We start from the raw sequence: 23,898 nt of genomic DNA, 5'->3' as shown, positions 1-23,898 counted from the left end.
CTTCCCGTGAGGATAATTGATCTCTCTCTCCTCGATCGATTCTGGGATCTGTTGATCTAATGCTGAATAGGAGGGAGATGAAGCAGTTGTGCCCTTGCCTCATGGTGATGCATATTTTTTTATTCATTATTTGCTTTGCATTATAATATAGATACATATATTTGCTGTGCATATATTGCAGTGGAGAATCATTTGTACATGTTTTCATTTCATTGCTATGACCATTTTTAAGTGTGTACTTTCAGTATGCTAATCACCTTTTACGAAGCTTGCGAAGTGAAGTCATAAATGTCTTCTTTAGACTAAGAAGCGCATTCCAGAGATTTTTGTCAGTCCATGAGTGTTTCAGCTTGGTCATTAATGAAGCAAAAAAGTGACCTCCCATGTGTTCTCAAAAAACATTTCTTGCATGAGTTTTCCCTGTTCCTCACCACTAACCCAGTCCCTGTCCCCCCCCCAAGTGCCCTGCTACCCTTCCTCTGGCCCAGCCTTCCACATCCCAGCCTGCCACTGCCCCAGCCACTCCGCCACTTGCCACTTCCCCCCATGTGTCGTCCACCGCTCCTACTCCTGCTGCCAAACCCAAACCCACTCCCTCTTCTTCCCAGGCCAAGCCCACTCCTTCCACCTCCAAGGCCAAGCTCATGCCCACCCCCCTTGCTTAGCCCTCGCATCCAAGGGCAAGCCCAAACAGCAGCCCCTTGTAAAGCCCCCACCATCTAAGGGCAATCCCAGGGACCCCATCTAAGGGAACTCCTTAGGGGCCCCCTTCCAGGGCCAGATGGAAGAACCCCCCCTCCAATCCCAAGGACTCTCGCACCCCCACCCCCCCTCACCCCTGAGGTGCCTGCATTCCCCATTGATGCCCCTGCCCTGTGGAGGTCTGCTATTTGCAGTCAGGACTCAAGTTGGGGTGTCATCTTGTGCACAGTGTTTGTGGACTGGTATGTACATATGTTTTATCACATTTTTAATATATGGTTATCATGTGGCACTACACCGTTAGTGTCGTTGTTACCTACCTAGTCCTGGCTTTCATTCTCCATGTATGTGTGGTGGTTGTGGGTATTGGTGTGTGTGGCTTCCCTTGTTGTGTGTTATGTGTGGTCACCATCGCTGGTCTGGGAGTTGCAGGGCCAGGTAGAGGATTGGAAGGAGTTGCATTTTGCGTGCCATGGCGCCTTCGGACGTGCCTTTGTTCCTGAAGGTAGGTGTTCCCTTTATCTTGTTCATTTCCGCAAGGGTTTTGGTGGCTGTGATTCCGCCCCAGAAATCCTTGCGTGTGCAACCTCATAATATGGTTGTGGGATGCTTCCTGACCACCAGGCTGGAGATGGCTGCTGCCTGGCGTGCCAGCACTTCCGCTGTGGTGGCCCGGACGGTAACTTGCCTGTCTTCTGCAGGTACCCTTTTGGGACTTGTAATGTGGCGGTCTTCACCGCCGGGCCTGCGGCGGAGCGGCTGCCAACTCCACTGCGGCGGTACACTGAATAATTTTGAAATAGTTGTTTAACTTGAATAATTCCATTAGCTACCCAATATTTTCAAAAAATAGTACGATTAGATATCTTAATATTTTTATTCTGCCAAATAAAAGAGTCAAGAAAGACATGCAATTGTGATAGAGGTTTGGTGAGAACCAGAAAAATGGTTGATATAGAAAGTGTAATAGTTGGAGATGCAAACAATCTTGGAGACTGTGGAAAATGAGCTAGCAACTGAAAAGAAATAGGGAAAATCAGAGAGTCTTCCAATTTATGCCAGATTGGTAAGGGAGTATCAATGGATGAGTAGATATAGGGAAGAACTGTCTTTAATAAAAATGAGGAATGATATTGTTGAAAATTAGGAAAATTCACTCCACCTATATGATTGAGTTTACACAAGGATTATAAAGATATTCGTTCTTTCTGTCCATTGCATAGAATGCTTTCGGTCCATTCCATAGAAACGTATCCAATGTACTATTAAGGAATTTACAGAATTTCATGGGGGTTTTAACAGGCAACATAGACAAATAAAAATGTGAATCCGGGAGCATCATCATTGTGATTGATTCTAAACTGCCCCACCAGGATAAGTACAAGTGTGACCGTTTATCTGACATGTGAAGGATATTTTGAAGAAGGTCTTCCAAACTGATCTTAATAGTTGTTGTAATGGAAGAGGCATTTTTGATCCCTTAGCATTTTATGTTAATGGAGCTCCATTTAAAGTTTGAAGCCTGTTTCTGCAAACATGTCCTTTAAATAGAATTTCTCAAGGGACATACTTCCGATTTATTAAAATTCAATTTATAAACGGATAGGTTAGGATAGATATTTAAGAAATCTGTAAAAGCAAGTATAGACATCTGTGGATTTGAAACATATAAGATAATATGATCTGCATAAGTTGTAAATTTAATTGGAATGTTTTTGTGTGTAAAACCTTTAAAAGAAGCAAAATGTTGCAAGGAATGTAAAAAGGGTTTCAAATATAATATGAATAGTAATGGTGATAGTGGGCAACCCTGCTTAGTACCACGATGAAGGGAAAAATAGGAGAATTGGGTACCATTTACGAAAATGGAGGTAGTTGGAGAAGAGTAAAGTATATTTATATATTTTAAAACTCCAGAACCAAAATCATGCCGTTTAAGTGCACACATCACAAAAAGCCAGTGAATCATTTAAAGTAATGGCCGCCAAAAGGGTAGAACTTTTAGACGCAAGATGTAAGATGTTTAATAAGCCTCTGGAGTTATCAGTAATATATCCACCTTTAACAAAACCATTTTGTTCTATTCCAATTAAATCAGGAATAACCTGATTAATCCGAAGTGCTAATATTTTTGCAAAAATCTTGCGGTCTGGATTGATAAGGGAAATAGTGTGGTAGTTGGAGCATGAGGAAAGATCTTTGTCTTTTTTTGGGATGCCACAGAGCATTGCTTCAGAGAATGTACCACAGGCTTCATTGTGGTGAAAAAAATTGATGATGTAAGGAAAGCAGATGTGGGAGGAGGAGAATATGTGAAAAGCGAACATAAAATTAAACTGTAAAACCATCTGGTCCGGGGGCTTTATCTTTTGGTTGTTTGGTCAGAGGAGGCTTAATCTCCTTTAAAGATATTTCCTTGCAGGGGAAGATCCTGTGGTTGAATGGAACAAACTGCAATAGAGTAAAAAAAAGAGTCAATGGCTGCTTCTGATGGGGGGATTCTGGTGTGTATAAATTGTCTAGAGGTTTTAGATATTGCTTCTATATCAATGAATATGAGTGCGTGATCAGATGTTAGTATAGAACCTATTTCAGCGTGTACTAAGGTAGTGAGTAAGGTGGGTTTCAAAAAGATGTAATCAATTCTAGATTTGGATTAATGTGTAGGAGAGTAAAAAGTGAATTCCAAATTTTCAGGGTTGTATGTTTTCCAAGCGTCTATTAGTCCTCTAGATTTGATAGTGTTTTGAAATGTTTTTTTGCATTTTATTTGGGGCATACCTGGCAAGAGATTTCCTGTCAGTAAAGGGGTCTATAATTTGGTTACAATCCCTACCCACAAGAATATTATTAGTTGGACAAGGCCAAAGAATTTAAGAAATTTGTTCCCAGAAATTTACATCTGTGCCCGTAGGGCCATAAACATTAAGTAGCAAAAAGTGAATACTATTAATGGTAGGATGAATGAGAAGCCATTTCCCGGCATTGTCCTTCTCCTCCCTCTCTATCTGCATGGAGAGGGATTTGTGAAATAAAGTGATGACTCCAGTTTCATTCTGTTGTGTGGAAGAACAGGATATGTGCCTACCCAGTGTTTCTTTAGAGAAATAATATATTTCTCAGTCAAGTGGGTTTCCTGTAGCATAGCAATTTTACCATTTAATTTAGATATGTGTGAGAGAAGTCTCTGATTCTTAATTGGGTTACTTAGACCTTTCACATTCCAGGATACTACACGCATATTATTAACCATACAATAAGATAAGAAGCGAGTCAATATTATGGACAAGGCAATCAACAAAACACAACGAAATCATTAAAATACAAATTAAGGGGGTTATTACAACTTTGGAGGAGGTGTTAATCCGTCCCAAATGTGGCGGATATACCACCAGCCGTATTACGAGTTCCATAGGATATAATGAACTCGTAATACGGCTGGTGATATATCCGTCACTTTACCGTCTCTTTTGGGACGGATTAACACCTCCTCCAAAGTTGTAATAACCCCCCTAAATATGTGATTCTATGGTAGTGTTCAATTAATTGAAAAGGGAAGAGAAAAGAGGTAAGAGAAAAAGATGGAAGAAAAATGCAGTATTGATAGAAAAGAAACAGATGGCTATAAGCCAAAATACTTCAGCCATGATTAAATGAGGCATGTTTGGTGCATTAGCAATAATAAGGAGGGGTAGAGAAGCTCACATAAAGGCATGGACAGAAAACCGGAGTCGCCCAAAGGTGGATATTGGAAGTCACAGAGACAAAGGATAAGTAACACAAAACTATGTGGCAGCAATTAAATCATATAATATAATTGCAGAGGGAAATATCCAATAAAGAACTAACATCAAATGACGATAAGAACAATTTACCGACAAATGCAGACATAATAAATACAATAGGACTGGGATATAAGACATGAAAGGATCATATATCTAAGAGAGGGGATCCAAGCGAGACATGAGACATCAGTAAATAACATAAAATAATTATTGAGTGGAAGAGTAGTCTTTAAATAATAAACAGGACAATCGAATATTTATGAGGCAAAACATTATATATGCAAATATAGGACAGGCTATCAATTATACAAAAAAATAGAAATTGTTCAAGATTTGCCAAGTTCCATTTCTTCACCCTTACATTGACAAATTAACTTTCTCAAATCTTCTGGAGCATCAAACAAAAAAGGACCTCTCCTTATTGGTCACTCTGAAAAAACAAGGATTCACCAGGCCATAGCGAGCGTTCGAGGAACATAGAGCAGGGCAAAATGAAAGAAATCCCTTGCAACAAGATGCCGTTGCATGAGCCACATCCTGCAAAAAGAAGACCCTCTGACCAGACCATAACATTTGTTTCCTTTGTTTAGCCATTGATAAGACCTTAAATAGCTTAGTATGTTCCAGAAAAATAATTATTATGCCTCTTGGTCGATTAGATGATGATGAGGATCTGGATGATTTGGGGCCCAATCGATGAGCATGTTGTAAACTAAGGGTCATACCATCCTTGAGACCAACTATCTTATGAATGTGTGTTTTAAGAAAGGAAAGCATGTCTGTGCCCTCTGCTTCTTCAGAAATACCATAAATGTTGAGGCTGTTACGTCTGTTGAAGTTTTCCAAATCCTCAGTTTGTTGTTTCAAAACCGTCATTTTTTTGAACATAACGTCTATTTTAGTTGCTGCATCTTGCATTGTACTTATTCTTTGCTCTTCCTCTGTGACCCTGGATTCCTAATTGGACCATTTTTCTTTGATCCTCTAAAGTATTGCATTAGTCTCCATTACAAAGGGTTTCAAGAGTTTAATCTCATCCATGAGATCTTCAAGGGTCAAAGGCAATGGAGATTTTGTTGGAGAGGCAGGTTTTTAGAAGTATTGTCAAAGTCTTTATGAGCAGAGGGCATTATTCCAGATAAGGTCACAGTGTCTTGACAAGAAGACAGAGAGGGATCAATGCGCTTGAGCAAATACATATGTCACAAAGAAGGGGAAACGTACTGGTACTGGTAGATGACTTGAACCGTCTGGAATAGGCACGTCTGAGGAGTTCTCCCACCTCAAAACTCCAGATTTTACCGAAATGCTAAATTGTAGGATTAGAGTTATTTTTTTGGGGGGTGGGTTAGGCAGGAGATTTGGATATTTAGAAACTATCCATAAACACACTTATGCAGTGTTGGAAGGGGGGTCAGTTGTTTGGCCTTCACAAGTAATGGGTCCACACATGACCACCACTGGGAACAAAACACCCCGTTGTAGCACTTGACTCTCATAGGGTAGTGTTTCAGAGCAGTCCAAGGGTTACTCAAGGGAAGTGGTGTGGGCTAGTAATCACCATTCACAAGTACACAAGAATAACACTCAATAAGTGCTCCCCCAAATTGACGGCAATATGCATGATAATGTTCTGGACAGCTATAGTGTAACCCATGCAGGCAAGGTAGTGTATCACTGATGTCCCAGTCAATACAGCAGCAGCATGTGGGTAATGCTTCCACAAATAAGGAATTCCTATTAATTAACTGCTTTTTGCAAGGCGGCACCGTGAAGAAAAACCGAGTGCCGCCACACGTTTACAGTCAAAATGGTGGCTGTGACCACCACGAGTGAGAAGAGTGAGGGCGATGGAAGAAAACAGGTAAAGACAGGTTCAGGAAATAAATTGAGTAAAAACACCTGTTACCCCTGGGCTTGTGAATCAGTGCTGCTTATTACATGGCCCCTGGTTTGCCGTCAAGTTTTTAGTTTTTAGTTAAGGCTCCGTGACGATGTGGAGACTCAACAGATTGCGGCCATCATGTGGGTAATTCAGCCACGCCGCCCCCTGCTTTATCAAATTCTGACCAATATCTAGAATACCACTTTCAATATTGGGCAAGAATTGTCCTTGGGTGAGGAGCAGAAAATGAAGGTCAGTAAAATGGACACTTAGGCGGGGGAGTCAATCTGGGACTATCAAAGATGGGAGTAGTAATGGATAACTATGGGAAGGATTGGAAGCAACACAACAAACCTAAACAATGCGCAATCTCCACAATTGTTTGTCTGGAGCGGGAGACCGAGTCCTTTGGAACAGTGACATGTGTCACAAAATTGAAGGTTGTCAGCAATCCATTGTTAGCTGAGAAGGAGGTTATCAGACCAGAGTTTGCCAAAACCTGGACCTGAAGCGAGAACTCTTAAGTCTTGAGCTGGAATTCTAATTAGAGAGCTGAGAGCACCCATCAAAAGAATCGAAATGTAAAGTTACGTGATTTATTTCCAGTCAGTAATCAATCCAACGTATATGGAGATGTTGGAAAGGTACAGGATTACCGACGGCAAACTGAAATATTGCAATCAGTTCAGTCTGATCAAATCAAGGGCCTGATGTACAAAGGCTTTCACACGTCGCAAATAGCGAAAATCGCTGTTTGCAAGGCGCAAAACCCACATTGCGATGCCCATTCCCATTTTGCGAGTCGGTAACCTGGTGACCGACTCGCAAAATGGGACTGCGAGTCGCCAATAGGAAGGGGTGTTCCCCTCCCTATTTGCGAGTCGCATCGCGATGTAGGATTGCTTTGTGACCGCGAACACGGTCGCAAAGCAATCGCAGTTACCACCAGTGTCACACTGGTGGCAACCCATTCGCAAAAGGGAAGGGGTCCCCAGGGGGAAAAAACATTTTTTCAGAGCAGGCAGTGGTCCTATGGACCACTGCCTGCTCTGTAAAAATGAAACTGAAACGTTTCATTTTTCATTTTGTAATGCATCTCGTTTTCCTTTAAGGAAAACGGGCTGCATTACAAAAAAAAAACTGCTTTATTTAAAAAGAAGTCACAGACATGGTGGTCTGCTGTCTCCAGCAGGCCACCATCCCTGTGAGTGCTGAGACTCGCAAGGGGGCCGCAAATTGCGACCCACCTCATTAATATTAATGAGGTGGGCCTTTGCGACACCCTTGCGACTCGCAGATGGTGTCAGGGACACCATCCTGCATCCGGCATTGCGAGTCGCAAATTGTGAGTCGCTCAGACTCGCAATTTGCGAGTTGCAATGCCGGAATTTCATACATCTGGCCCCAAGATACAAAGCCATAACAACCACAGCAATACAGAAACTGGGAATTAGAAATGAGTGTCCCATAAAGAAACCCCGCTCTCTCTTTAAAACATGAAATGATTCTAAAATCATCTAATCAGAGTTCAAAGTCAGGAATGAGGATAGTTGGGATGGAATCTTAAGAACATTTAAAAATGTGAGGTGTCAGCGTAGCGGAGACTTCAGTAGAAGTCCCCCAGAAAACAGAATGAGTGTTTAGCACAAAGCTACATGCTTGCAAAAATAAGGGAATCAGAGAGGTCTGTACCCCTTGAAGTCTAAGGGAAGTCTGCCTCTAAATTCTTGCAGCATAAGCATTAATTAAAACAAACAGCCATTTAAACATGAAGGTTATCTTCTCTTCAACTCCCAGGACCAAGCAGATTCTGATCCATTGTCTGTGTTTGCAACACCACCTGAATTTCTCATTCCACAGAAATTGGACAGTTACTGTAATCTTCAACATCCTCCATTCCTGGTACACAATGAATAAGAGGCTTCAGAAGCTGAATAAATCTTCACTTCTCTTGCCAAGATGTATTACTTCAGACCTTGCTCTCAGCAAACAAATACAAACAACAATACTCCTTTTCTCTGGCAAGCAAAGCCTTGAAACACACCTACATAAGAAAAGAACACACCATCCAAGCAAAACACATTTTAGAATTAGCTAAGTTAGCCTGACTTTAAACATTTGATGTGCATTTCGAATACATGGTTATACATGCACACATTAACTTTCAGAATAAACATAAATGTGAAAAAGAGAAATACATGTTATTTCAAGAAATGCAACACAAAGAACAAATGTGAAACATGAATAATTATTACATGTAGTCACTTTATATAAACATTATAATGCACATTTCTAAAAACTTCCATTTTCCGCTGATTAGATTACATAAATATGTCTAGGTACACACACATGTTAATTTCTATTAAGGCACACAGTAAATATAATGTCAAATGTAAATGCACCTTTTGCGAAATGATGACGTGTAAAGGATGGAGTTTAAATTGCGCTACTTCAACATACAGAAGAAGGTCTTCGCGCAAGGGATTGAGGCACAGCTCTGGTTTTCCGCAACACTTAGATTTGCATGATATGGCAAGGCTAAGATTTTCACACAGCCACAAGCAGCACATGACATTCTGAATAAGTTGAAGGTACTTTCTGAGAATCAACAATCGGGCAAGGGCCCAGGTGACTGGTATGGGGATGTGGCTTCCTAAGAATGTGATCTCTGACCTTTTTCTCTAGGACTAGGTAATTATCCGTTTCGCCAACATGAATCAATCATTCTTTCAATTTGGTGTCTCCTTTCTATTTTCTTCACCTTAATTTTCTTTGTTCTCCTAAGGGGATTTTTGAATTTAACTCTTGAAAGGCTACAACAAATGCTTGCCTGGTTGTGTGAGCCTGCATGTATACTTCTGACGTTTATGAGGCATAGATTTAAGGTTATTAAATATGATTTAAAGTTAGCATAAGTGGATACGATGATGCTTTATTTATTACTACTTTTGTGACATAGATGTACAGATGTGCTGGATATATATGCATATGAGTAGGTCTACCATGTATTCCACGTATGTGCCTAGAAGAGGAATTTGATTATTGGTTGTGTAGAGTATCCCTCACTTCCGCCTTTAATTGATGTTTCAAAATTAGTAACAAAATGACAAAGCTGCCATAAGATTTACACATTTTTCCCGTGGTTGGTTTCCAGATGAAATATAAGATATAGGGGGTGGCAGGGGGGGTGGGGGGTGCCGGGAAAGGACTCGGGGTGGGGGTGGGGGGTGGTTGAGACCCCTATCAGTGCCAGGGAAGGGATTCCCTGGCACTGATAGTGCCCAACCCCATGAAATCCATGGCGGTCAGCCGGATCATGATACCGCCGGCAGTCTTGTGACGGCTGCCTGGCTGGAGACCCAAGTCTCCAGCCCAGCGGTCGTCTCCGCCCTGGCGGTCGGTTCGGGGAAGTGGCGGATGACCATGGCGGTAACTGCGATGGTCATAATTCAAATTTTTTTACCGCCAGCCTGTTGGCGGTAAGACCGCCACTTCTCCGCCAACCGCCAGGGTTGTAATGAGGGCCATAGTGGCAAAACGTTATCAGTGCACCACAAAAGTAAACAAAGGGAAGGGAAAAAGTGGTATTCAAGAATAAATAAATAGAAAGGTCATTAGAGGTTGGAGTTACAGTTTTTTAAAGAATTTGTCAAACAATCGGCAACTATGATGATGACATTTCACCATTAATGAATAAACCGTCCGTGTATTCTTCGGAGCAATATCACACTAAACAGGAACCAAAATCATTCTGAAGTTAAAAGCACGCTACCAAATCAATTAGACTATATTATTGAAATGAGTAATTTATCAAGATAGACTATTTTTATAGGTCTTCTTTCGTGAGCATTTCTACTGTGTCTATCACATGGTCTGGTCGGTCTATTACAAGGATTGGTCCTTATAGAAGATTTCTTGTATGATGATTAATTTTATTTTTTTCTGGAAAACACCCCATAATTCTGTTCTAAACATCATTTTTTCTGACACTACTTTTTCCCTATATAATCGGTTTTTCTAAATTTTCCACCACTGCCCATTTTAGATCCCATTTTCCAGTGGAGCGTTTTGATGATGCACTATTTAGGTTCAGGCGCTTGCCATTTTGAATTCTTAGCTGCTTGTGCCTGTTTATAAGCAGTCAAGTTGTGGTTGCTGCAGATCTAGTTGGTCAAACCATTTTCTCATTATTGGGATTGTTTAACATTGCACATAGTGGTGTATTTTAAAAGGTGGTCTTTTTTTAAGAAATCTTGAGAACCAAGGCTATTTTTAGTCAATGTCACCTTCAGTGCAGTTTATCTTGACCTATTCTCCATTCCTTCAACTTTTTACCATAATGGGGTGTGAAGTGTCATCTGGTGAGTTAACCTATTGTTTTGCATGCAGGTGCTCCATACACAAGAAGTGAAGTATTGATGTGTCCTTCTTTTGTAGAAACAATATTATTTCCTCACCCAAACAAATTACTCCCTCCAATGGTCATTCTTCAGGTAGAAAGAACAGAGCAACATATCACTGTAACCTTTCTAATGACCATAAACTGGGTGTAATTTGTCACTAGATTTCTTCTTCTTTTAAATAATCAAACATTGTTCAATGAAGTTCACGTGGTTATTTTAACGTTTGACGATTCTGACCCTCTTGAATACCTGCTTCTGAATTCCTTCACCTTTGACACCCATATTTATAAAGTTGGATTTATTCCCATGTGGCTGTTTAAAGAAAATCTGTCTTTAACTCTTTATAGGTTGATTTATTTTCAATAAGCTTTATTCATATTAAGTCATAAAAGCATACATAAAACAATACAAATTGCCACTAGGGTAGCATTTGGAGCATTTGAAACAAATAACAAAGATATAATTACATCCATATAAAATGAAAAATAAAAAGTATACAATATGTAAAATTATTAAGTATAATCCTAGTACAATAGGGTTCTAGCAAATAACTCTTCACAATAGCAGAAGCATACATAGAGTTCGGATCCGATCTCATAATCCTCACTGCAGTATAAATTCTGCGAGTCGATAGGAGAATGCAAACATGTTTAATACATCTCTGACGGGGTACCTTATAGACTGGACAAGCAAAAAAATACATGGCCTATGGTTAGCTTGTAAATCTTGCATATGGATTACAAGGACTCTGAGTTTGAAAGCCATTTGATGGTAAAAGACTTTAAGGAAAGGTTGCCAACCCTGAACTGGAAGTATAACTTCCCATCCAAGGGGACTGTGATAACATCCGAATGGGGTTCCAAAAGCTTTTCTGTCTTGAAATCTAAGAATTTCCCAGTAAGAGAAGAATATGTAATGGAACAAATAGCTAATTCTAGCCCAGAGCCATTAATATTTTTGAGGGATTCCACTGAAATGGAAACTGCAGATGAAGGATTATCCCATAATCTACGCAGTCCAATGGATGTGAGTAATTTTTTAATCTGGTAAAGCCATGGAATTTTATAATACACATCTACTTCTAAAACATCCATTAGGGCCGACCTATATTTAAATAATTCAGACTGGGACCATAGCCTTCTCCAAAATAGAAGAGGCCAAAGTCTGACTTGAGCTGAAATTGTATCCCTACCCATGTTGAGCATCAATGGGAGAAGAGGGGTACTAGAAGGAAGACAAGTCAGACTTCTTAGAAACTTTTTTATGAATTAATGAGAATCATTAAATCAGAGAAGCACCCAAGTTGCGAACCATATGGTGCAGAACTAAGGGGATTATTTAAGAAAAATGGTGCTGAAACAGTGCAGCGCCACTTTTCTTGCGCCCCTTAGTGCCCGCCTAATACCACCATGAGAGGGTGCCATTTTCTTTTTACCCCACCAACAGTGGAACACCCCCTTTGTATGCATTATGCATGGCACAGGAATAATGTAGTACAAAGGCTTGCAAAGTGGTGTTATGCATGCAATGCGCCACTTTGTAAATATGGTGCAGTGTTTTCGGCCTTCTATCGCCATATTAGGGTAAAAACAAATGATGCTAATGTGGCATTGGAATGGCGCTAGGGGCTCTTAAATATGCCCCTAAGTGCTTTATCATCATATATTTGAAGAGCTGAAGCAATAGGTTTTGAGGTAGACAAACTTTGTTCTTTCAGTATGGCACCTGATACTTCAGGGAAGAAAGCTCTATTTGGGTTTTCCAAGCACATTTTGAGGATTAGGTAAACCCTAAATAAGTAAAGGCATCCACCCTCTCCAGTAATGTGCCACTCACAACTATACTGCCCTTAAATATTTTGTTTTTCTGGAAGACCACAATATTTTATTTTTTTGGCTAGATTGATCTCAACCCTCCAGGATTTACAAAACTCATCAAAGATGGATAACTGTTGCTGTAGACCACTAGGGGTTTTTGATATCAAAAGAGTATCATCAGCAGACAATAATACTGGGGTTTTAATACCAGCCAAACTAGGGACATCAGTTGAATGGCTTGAAAGGTACTCCATAATATCATTTAAGAAGAGTGAGAATAAGGTACGCACCAATACACAATACACCAATACACAACGTTGGCAAATGCCTTTGAGAATAGCAAATCGCTCTGTTAAATCACCCTGTTGCTTCCAACTGACCTTTTTGCAGTTGTCCTCGTGCATAGGAATAAGAATAGTCGAAAGAGCCATAAGCATACCCATGCAAAAGAGGACCAACCACAATTTCTTATGAGGGACCAGGTCAAAGGCCAATCTGAGATCAATGAAGGCAACATACAAGATGCCTCTGTTGATCACAACTGTCCTTCAATACACAGCAGCGCTTTGCCACCTTCCTTGTGGACCAGAACAACTTCAGCTCCTCTCCAGGACTCAGGGATAGGGGACCCCCAGCGATAGCATTGGACAAAGATAGAAAATATATAGACCAGTTATCCTTATCCACTAAAAATAAATCAGATGGGATACCATCCGGACCCGAAGCCCTGCCCCTGGTTGTCGTATTCAAGGCTAGGTTAACTTCTGCCAAATCAGAAGGGAGCTCCCATTGTGATGTAGGACCATCCAAGGAGAAGGCAATTGCTTGTTCATCTTCCAAAAGATAGGTAATAAATACAAGGCGGAAAAATGTTTCACCCACATGGATGGAGCTACGAAGTTAGAAATAAAAGTTAAGTGGCCCTCTTTACCTTATTTAACTAGAGCCCAAAATTAATTTGAGTCTTTAGAATGGCAGGCCTCTTTGAGGTCCTGTCATTTGGCTTTGTCCCACTCCATTTTGGCACAAACCTTAGACAGTTTATAAGCCTTTCTGGTGAGGTAAATGTAAGAGGTTTGCCTAGATTTCAATGCCTCCCCCAGCTGTCGACATAGGAGCCTGCACTACTTATTATCCCAGATATTAGTTTTTGCCTGACACTTACTCACTTTACCTGCTGGAATAGTAAAATACAACTGCATTTTACCAAAGAAAATGTGTAGGAATCTCAGTTATGGGAACTAAACCTCAACTACTTTTACTACGTTGGTTCATCTCGGCTTGAGCCTGTTTTAGATCTCTACCAATTCCCGCTAGATGATCTGGAATCATTATTATCTGTGGCCATTTCAAACAACATGTGTCATTAGATGGATAGATCTCTTTTGTGCTGGTAGTGTGTTGATGTTCAAGGTAAGACACAAAGATCACTTTCTTCCCTCTGATTGACAATCATGTCACAAAGACATGGCCAAAGATAAAGATCGATTAAGATACAGTCTGTACAACTTGAGTGAGGTAGACTGTAAAAAGTGCAAGCCCCCTTCCTATCGGAGGCTGTTCTTCAATTTGCAGCTCTTAGCCCATACTCCAATGTGAGTGACATTAGCTGAAGTGCTGCCTGTGTCCATTTATGGATTGGGGGCAGGTCAAACTGTGGTACCCACAAACCTTATCCTCGTCTGTCCGACTAATATATCATCCACATCTAGGGGTTCGAAGGTGGAATTAAAATCACCTGCTACAATTAATTGCCCTTCCCCATGATGTTCTTCGAAAAGTTCCTGTAAAATGGAAATTGTTTCTGACCCTAATCCCCCCTTAATCTCACTAGCATAAACATTATTTATATCAACATAGAGTTCCCCAAACCAATACATACTGCAAGAATGTCTGCACAGCCTGTTTGCAGCTGTTTTACTGACAGATCTAGATTTAATTTGATCCATATTTTAAGCCCACCTGCAGGGCGGCCTACTGGTCCACATATTGCAGGGATTGAAAAATTAAGATAGCCCAACTTGAGTGCAGGCTACAAAGTTCAGCTGTCCTGTAACAAACAGTTGTCTTTTGAATCAATGTATGCAATCCAATCCAGAGAGGCAGCTTTTGATTTTAAACTAACCACATTCCAAGAGATAATAGACAACAATTCCACAGACTGGCTAGAAACATCAGAAGAATGTGAGTTCATTGTTCGTGTAGCCAAAGAGGAGGACTAATTGGGTGGATACTGGTCATCAAGTAGACATAGTTCTTCAGACAAGGGGGAGTTTAAGAAATGTTTATGTAGTCAATCTACTCTCCTCATGGGTGATTCTGCATGATCAAAAGTAAAAGGAGAACTCCCATCAGTAATCAAGCTCTGTCCTGATGCTTATATTTGAGACAAATATTTGAATCGCTAAAAATAGATGTCCTTACATCAAATGCCACAAGGGTGTCCACTAGAAATCTACTGGGGAGATTTAATTCAATAGTATCATAATTGGTACCAATTTGCAGATGCCTAAGTGCCCCCAAGATGTCCTCTCTTATTATGGAACGGCAACCTCTGACCTTACTAGTCCAATACATGGATTTATTTATGAGTGAGTCCTCACCTTCTTTATTACTCGTCTGTTTGAATTTAAGTTTAGGAACATTATTCATAAATATTGAGCACCCTCAATGTAGGGTTGGGGGAGCCTTGTGAGAATTTGGACAGCTTGTTTGGACAACTTGCTACCAATGAACGGTTATTGTCTACAGCTTGCCTAATTCCAGAAGAAATTGAAGGAATATATCAGGAAAAGTAATCATTTAAAGCATGATTTAGAGCCCCTTGATCCCCTGTCTCTTTTGATCTACCCAGGATTCTAAAATCTTTCTTAAACTCATTGGTAGGAGACAGGGGGTTTGTGCCTGAAGATTTATTAGCCATCTTTGCTAGATTTAATGGACATGGTGGTATTGATTGTGGTATTTTTGTGAGCAATTACTTTATTTAAAAGAGAGGACAAGTGAAGAACCGTCAATTTAAGTTCTCCAACCTCTTTTTTAAGTTCCAAGATTTCATGTGCTAAGGTACCCAATCTGCCTTCTGAAGCCAAGGCACTACATTTTGAGTAGCGTGGGACAAAGTTCTTATAGGACCCTGACTCTGCACTTCTAAGTTGAGAAATCAATTACTACAAGGGATTGAAATGATTGGTGTGTGTAAAATTGTGTTCATCATATTCATCCCACTTCCTGAAACAATATCAGGTGACTCAGAAGCTTCGGCTCCGGTTTTCCTTTGGGTGCATTTCGGTTGACCCTTAAAAACAATCGCTGTACTTGAACGTGAGGCACCCCGCTTCCCCTTTACACCAGACCAGGTGCTTGTCTTCGGATCACATCTATGGGTTGCCTCAGGAATTGCACCCTGATTAGCGTGAGAGTCTGCAGGATTAGCATTATTAAAATCTGATCTATCATCCACAGGAGACAAGGTTTCTGGGCTAATAAGTGTCTCCACTTCCTCAATTAGCAGACCAATCTCTGTGATGGTACAATTGTCAGATTTCCTGGTGCTTTTAGAATGCTTGGCAACACCCTGCTGATGTTCTGCGGCCTTCCGTTTACCCATTATACAATCATCTAACTACTAATAATGATCATAAAGCAAAAAAGAAAAACGTAAAAGAAAATACCGCAAACTAAACGCGGAAATTTAAAATCATAATCATTATAATGCTCCCAGCCAAGCGATACTTAAAACATTATAAAAACCTTAAAATATCAAATCCTACAAGATACTACCAAGAGAGGTGGCCCAGCCTCCTTTGGGCTCTGACAGGCGCTGACGGGCCCGCCCTTGGCTTCACCTGGGTGCAGCCTGTGCACATCAATTGCTGAGGGATGATGAAGTGCACTTTTAAGCACCTACTAGATGAGCCCAGGTGTTGCACAGACCAGGGACCGCTTACTGGGGCCCTGGAAAGTCTGGGAGATGTAGTCCAGCAGGCAAATGTCTCTTTGGTTAACCCACACTGCGGGACAATAAAGTGCGCTTTATAGCGCCTGCTATATGAGCCCAGGTGTTGCACAGACCAGGGACTGCCTCCTGGGGCCCTGAGAAGTCTGGGAGATGTAGTGTGGCAGGCAAAAGACTCAGTTAACCCATGCTGCAGGACTATAAAGTGCACTTTATAGCACCTGCTCGATGACCCCATGTGTTGCACAGACCAGGGACCACCTCCTGGGGTCCTGGGAAGGCTGGGAGACGTAGTGCAGCAGGCAAAAGACTTGTTGGTTAACCTGTGCTGCGGGATAATAAAATGCGCTTTATAGCGCCTGCTAGATGAGCCCCGTTGTGGCACAGACCAGAGATTACCTCCTGGGGTCCTGGGAAGTCTGGGAAATGTAGTGTGGCAGGCAAAAGACTCAGTTAAACCGTGCTGTGGGACAATAAATGATGCTTTATAGTGCCTGCTGGAGGAGCCCAGGTGTTGCATAGACCAGGGATTGCCTCCTGGGGCCCTGGGAAGTCTGGAAGATATAGTGTGGCAGACAAAAGACTCATAGGTTGATATTCATTAGCAAGACTACAAAAGTATTCCCTAGCCACCTCAACTCTTCTTCCTCAATGCCAGTACTCAAGATGCACGCTTCCTCATCAGTGGTGTCTTAACTAAATAAATAAATAAAATAAACCTAGGATTTGTAAAGCACTGCAAATCACCCATGACGTTATAAAGGTGCTGAATTGTAGGCACTGGAGGAATAAGTGATTTGACCAGCATCACAGTATCTTTAGCTGACGTTGAGATTTAAACCTGGTTCCACCAGTTATGAAGTCAGCAGCTCAGTCTGTTACACCACACCCTCTCCCTCTGTCTGGGAACAACTTGAGATAGTTCACCCACTCTCTGACTTACAGGGACATCAAATAAGGATACACAGAGGGATCAACTGATTGCTCTGGCTTGACCCCATCCCCGGCACACCTCTTGCAATCCCGGTCCCATGACGTAGAGTCAAAAGAAAAGAGAGCAAAATGGATTTGCAACCCCTGTATACATTTTGTATTTTCCCACATATGCATGGGAAAAGAGATCAACCTTGTGATGACAACAGGGCCTAAAGGGTGTTTGATGTTACCAGCATTTTGATGGATTGTCATCCATGCTCATGTATTTAAATGGTGTTTGAAATCACAAAAGCTCTTATGCTTTCTAAATCACCATGTCTTTTCTCTTTTAGCTTCTTCAGTAATGAAATTGTGCATCGTCTTTGTTGTTGTGATGACTGCACTGCCAGGTAAGGAGATACTGCACGGACAGAAGGCAGTAAAAACTTGCAGTTCTGTCAATAATAACAAGAGTACATTATAGATTCGATTTTTGTTTATAAAATGATTGATTTGTGAAGAAATACATGCCAGGCCCCTTGTCAGGAGGTCGCTACAGCTTGCACCACCCAATGCCGCTGCCAGTGATGTAACCAACACAACTACTAAACATCACACTCCATCAAGTGAGACAGTTAAAATTATTCCAGGCCCCCAAAGCTATAAGAATGGCTTGGGAGACAGTATTAGTAATTTTTAAGGTATGTTGACTTAATAAACAACTGTTGTGCTCGCTCTAAATTAGACAAATATCACCACCAGGTGGCAGACTATCATAAGTGCTGGTGTTCACAGTTAAGTGCTGCTGCCAAGCACTGGAAACTACCGACTGAAATTAAGCACAGGGTTTATGACAGTCAAGCCTGTGGCAACATTTTGTCCCATGAAGTTACTTAAGTGAAGTGTTACTTCTAACCTAAAGAGCAATATTGCTTTTTGGACTTTTAGTGCCTTTAGGCATCGCAAAGTCTCACCATCAGATGCAAGAAGGATATGCTATCCGTTTTATGTTAGAAGCTATATGATTGCAAGCCTTGCTTCATCATATAGTTTATGTTGTACTAGAACCTGCTCATTTGAAGCATCATGCTTCATCCTAGACGTAAGACACTATTAACAATGGCCAACTTGCATCAGAAACCATTTTAAACCAAAGCATTGCACAGTATGCGTTACTTAGAACCACCTATCTGAATATCACACTCATCCATGACCTGCAGCTGTTGCATGATCTCGTATGGGTTAAGAACCAGAACCACACTGTGCCATATAAGATGACTCCTGCTCTTTGTAGTGAAGGAAAAGCACATACCTTTGGGTGTAGTTTGGGCAGTCGATTGCAGGCAATGTTGTAAGATTATCAGCAATTTCTACCTTGTTAGTGCAATGTCTGGTCCAAGTCATGCTCTTTGTTAATATTCTTGGGTCCAAAATAAATTGCATTTAACCCTAAACCTATCAAGTGGGATAAATATCAAGGTGAAATCCATACCTAATTAAATAATAAATAATGTAGACCTATCTCACCAGTGAGATGCCATTATATCCGGCGCCCATTGACAATGCTGGCTCAAATACTTTGGCCCTGATTCACAAAGGTAAATTTACAATTTGAGTAATTTACTTCTTTTTATATATTCACAAAATCTGTGTAAATCTACACTTGATATTATAAACAGCCAGTAAATAATGAACTTACTCACAAATGTGAATTACTCAAATGGGAATGGGCCCTAGGCCTTCAAATTTGGTAGAGAGGTGAGTTACACTTTTAGAGTAAATTTACAATTGGATTTTGTGGTCAGCCAAAAGATGGTGAACTTAATCAAAAGTGTAAATTACTTAAAAATGTAAGTTACCTTTTTGAATATGGCCCTATTTCTGTAACTCATATGTACCGTTTTTATTTTTGAATGTTTGTACATTTGTTTGGCCACATTTACCTAAGGGTGCCTTTGAACTTATGCAGGTAGTTTAATTGCCCTACTGACTTGACTTGTTTTGATAATTGTTGTCTACTGATTGAAGAGTTGCTTTAAGACTACCAGATGACAGAAAGGATTGTTGCAGAAATTGTCTAATGTTGAAAAGATAATCGTGAATGCTGTCTTCATGGAGCAATGCATTAAGCATTACGCACAACTCAGGTGTATGACAATTGTTTTGGTGACAGTCTTGCATGAACACTATTCAATGGTTTTCATGTTCCAAAAATGTTTCACAATTCTTTTTTCTCTACATCACATTGGATTTTACCATTCATTCCTAGTTGTGGCAGTGAAAAGCTAACCAATCTCCCCTATAACACTTGAGCAATTAAGAGAAAACCCCATTTACACCTTCATTTTGAATTTCTTTTTATTTACGAATTGCATGTTTGCAGTTTAAAAGCAAAATTACTCTTTATGCAGGGTCCAATCCCATGCCAATGCATTTTAATAATGAAAGTCATCAGATATTAATAAAAAATGAGTTCATTATTTTGGTCATTTAGAGTGAGAAGCTCCACAGTCTGTGTGCTTAAATTGAGGTAGTACCATCTATAGTGACAAAGGAGAATAGTTATCTATCTATCTATCTATCTATCTATCTATCTATCTATCTATCTATCTATCTATCTATCAATCTATCAATCTATCAAAATGTAAAAAAGTAAGAATGGAACTCTGGAGAGTTCCCAAGTTTAGGTGGAGAGCAGCTCCAACATATGGGACCCTACACATGAGCAACACTCTGAATCTACTCACCAAAAATATCGGCTTTTCTAGCAAAGCTTTTAGGCATAGGATTAGCACAATGCCATCCATGCCGACCTAGAAAGGGACAAAGGCCCATGTTTATACTTTTTGACGCAAAACTGCGCAAATCAGTTTTGTGTCAAAAAGTATAGCGCCGGCTTGCGCCACTCCAGGGTGCCAGCTGGGCACCAAATTTATGGAATGCCGCAAGCCAGCGCAAAGGGTGGGCTAGCGTAAAAGAATGATGTTAGTAAGGTGGGGGTAGCGGTATGGGAGAAGGGGGTTTTGCACCAAAAAATTACGTTAGGCTGGTTTGAGGCAAAAAATGCCTCTAACCAGCCTAGCGTAATTTTCTAATGCAAAACCATCCATACCACATGACCCCGGTCTTAGAAAAGACAGGATTCATGTCCACCACCCCAGTGGCCAGCACCGGGGGCCAGTGTTACCTGGGCATGGCCATTGCACCCTGTGCCATGCAGGGGGCCCCAAGTTGGGCCTCCGATGACACTTTATTTTAAATAAAAAATACTTAACTATACTTATCTGGGATGGGGTCCCCCATCCTCCGGTGTCCCTCTGGTGTGGGTGGGGGTGTTCCTGGGGCTTGAGGAGGGAACTTGTTAACCCATTCCGTGGTGTTCAACCATGGAAATGGGCCTACAGGCCCCCTAATGCCTGATCAGACCCAGGCGTTAAATAATGGTGCAAAGAATGCTTTGCACCATTATTTAGCCCCTCCTCCCAAGCGTGCATCATTTTAGCATTGGGGGATAAATATGGGGCTAGGGGATTAGCACACTTTTTTAGATGGGAACGCCTACCTTACATCTCAATGACGCAAGGTAGGTTCACGCATCTAAAAAATGGTGCAAACTCCAATATTTTGATGTTAGATGGGTCTAACATCAAAATATAAATATGGAGTTAATTTTGCACCAAATTTGTGTCAAACAAATGACGCAAATTCAGCGCAAATGAAGTTTAAATATGCCCCAGACTCTCTTGCAATTTTTACAGCAAAGCATAGGATTAGCTAGTACCATCCACGCCCAGCTGAAAAATAATAAAAGTCTTTAATCACTCCAAGCACAGTATTACACCTTTGGATTGATAATATATCATCCAATACCATTCAGGCAAAAAAAAAAAAAATCCCTTTTAAATTATGCAAAAATGAAGGAGAGAACTCTGGGTAGTACCCATATTTAGGTTGAGAGCTGCTCTTGAATAGAACACCCTACAGAGGGATACTGGGATATTTCAATCCCTGTTTAAAAATCTGTCTCTAATTTAATTATAATAGGTGACTTGTGACACACTTATTCAGCTTTTATAAAGAAATGATGTCAGAATCCAATGGCAAAAACGTATTATAGTTTGTGTTCAGATGTCACAATGCCTGCTCCCAAAGCCAGTGAAAGGCAGGTCTCGTCAAAAACTATATATTTTTCATTTCTTCTTTTCTGTTTTTCTAGCTTATAGTGACAAGCAGAATCAAGGTATTTATGGCAACGTGTTTATTTTTTGCACTTCTTAGGCAATTATAGAAAAATTAGAATTTGCCCTGCATGTTTCTACACATCCCAAGCTAATATAGCTTTTTTTTAAAACTGACTTGTATTACACTGATTCTAATAACAATTAACATCTTTTGATGTGTTTAATTTTGCACCAGAGATTCTATTTTTATTCTTCATATTTGCAAACATGCGCCTTCTTTCATTTAAAAGAGGTATGCTTCAAGGGTTTAAGTAGTTTGTGGGAACGGTGATAGTGTGACCCTGTATTATAATGGATAAAGTAACCCCTGCTGCACATGATCAGAAAATTGCAAGCTACCTCACAGTTCCATAACCTTCGAAAGGAAGTCAGCATGGGCTCTTGATAGAGATATTTTCGGAACAATGTTCATATAAATTGTGGGAATTATGTTACACAGGTCTATCAAAAGTTAGACTACCTGATGGAAATTGATAAAACTTTTTTATTAATGTTCCTTCAAGTAAGATGAAATAAACAAACACTTAAGGCCTGATTTTTAGTTTGGCAGATGGGTTTGCTCCGTCACAAATGTGATGGATATCCCATCTGCTGTGCCATTATATCCTATGGAAACCATAATACGATGGATGGGCACGTCACGTCTGTAGGCCCTCCGCCAAACGCTAAATCAGGACCTAAAGGTTTCTGTTGTCCTTATTGTCTAATGATGTGGTCATAAATAATATAGGAAAATAACACAATAGAAACTCAAAGGCCCAGATTTAAGAGGGCCTAGCACCATCTAACGACACTTTAGCGTTATTTTGTTTACGCTAATGTGGCTCTAGATGAACAAAAACAGTGCGCCATATTTACAAAGTGGCACAATGCATGCATTGCGCCACTTTGTAAACTCTTGCGCCACATTATGCCTGCACTAGGCATAATGTATACAGGGTGAAGCTCCCCCATTACAGAGGCTGCAAAAATGATGCAAAGAAATCTCTTAGATTTCTTTGCATCATTTTTTCCAGCATTTTTAACGCCGGCTCAGAGCACATGTTTAAAGGGGGCACCCAATTATTTATAACAGGCCCCTATGTACTGTTCAGGATTAGCACCCACTTTTTGGTACTAACCCTCAACAGTACATCAATAGCGTAAAAATTCTGATGCTATTGCCCCCTATCCTACGCCATAGTGCGCCGTATTTTAGATACGGCGCACACATGACGGCGCACACATGGTGGCAGTAGTGGGTGCTAAGGGGCGTAAGAAAAATGGGGCTGCACTGGGTGCAGCGCCACGTTTCTTAAATCTGTCCCATAGTGTCCTGTGTGTGTCACTCTTATCAGTGTTTTCCAGAGAAACATAGCTTTGCCCAGACACAGGAGAGCACCCAGTCTAAGTCCAATCAATGTTCTTTCAGTCTTATATTCCTGCATAACTTATTCAAAAAAAAAGTAGGAAACCTCAGTGTTTCTGAGGTTTTAGGTATAGTGCAGCTTTTTTACATGGAACACTCTACAATAACCGTTACCCACTAAATCTGCTCACCAAGCATTGCTCTCTGAAAAAAAAATGGTTGAACGAAATTACACTAAATTTGGCAAAAAGTTAGGCATTTATTCAGAAAACGTGAGTTTGTGTAAATCTATGCAACTGGTTTTACGAAATTCAAAGAGTGGGTCAGTTTGGGCATGAACAGATGTTAGGCCCCAGGAAATGTTGAGGTTATCTGGACGGTAGGCCCAACTGTACTCCTGTGGTACCAGAGAATACAAAACGTTTACTATCCTGATTGGCAGAGAGAGCATCGGACATACCAGTACCAGATGATCTGATTGGGTGACTGCAACACTGATAAATATATTGTGGCACCATAACAGGACTCACAAACTCAGACCCCGAGTTCTAAAAAAAATGAAACGCCACATAAGGAAGCAGGGTCGGTTATTTGAGAAAATCATAACTGTAGAATGTCAGTGGTTTTTTTGCACTCACAATTCTGATATATTTCCCTGCATAAACTGAATGCAATGTAACAGCAGCAAACCTTTATAATAAACATACAGCCATGAATTTTTGAGCGAATAACTTCATTTCATGGAAACATGGTTTAGACAACAGACATGACACATCTTAATTTGTGTTTAAATTTTAAAAAATGTATTTGAAATTATGTGTAATTAGGCAAAGTGCAAAGTGCA

The 23,898-nt window shown here is 40.6% G+C and overlaps 1 protein-coding gene across 1 annotated transcript in view; it reads left to right on the top strand.

Annotated features, from left to right (window-relative positions):
* LOC138248766 (T-lymphocyte activation antigen CD86-like) overlaps positions 1–23,898 on the top strand; it is a 224,301-nt gene that overhangs the window by 135,285 nt on the left and 65,118 nt on the right. The window contains exons 2-3 of the mRNA XM_069202643.1: positions 17,819–17,875; positions 21,682–21,705. Of these exons, the coding sequence (XP_069058744.1) occupies positions 17,830–17,875; positions 21,682–21,705 (70 nt within the window). The 5' untranslated portion in view covers positions 17,819–17,829. The remainder of the gene's footprint in view (positions 1–17,818; positions 17,876–21,681; positions 21,706–23,898) is intronic.

The sequence above is a fragment of the Pleurodeles waltl genome, chromosome 8, assembly GCF_031143425.1.
Source record: "Pleurodeles waltl isolate 20211129_DDA chromosome 8, aPleWal1.hap1.20221129, whole genome shotgun sequence".
Lineage (NCBI taxonomy): Eukaryota > Metazoa > Chordata > Amphibia > Caudata > Salamandridae > Pleurodeles > Pleurodeles waltl.
The sequence above is the reverse complement of the archived record's forward strand: the minus strand, read 5'-3'. Positions and strand labels throughout refer to the sequence as shown.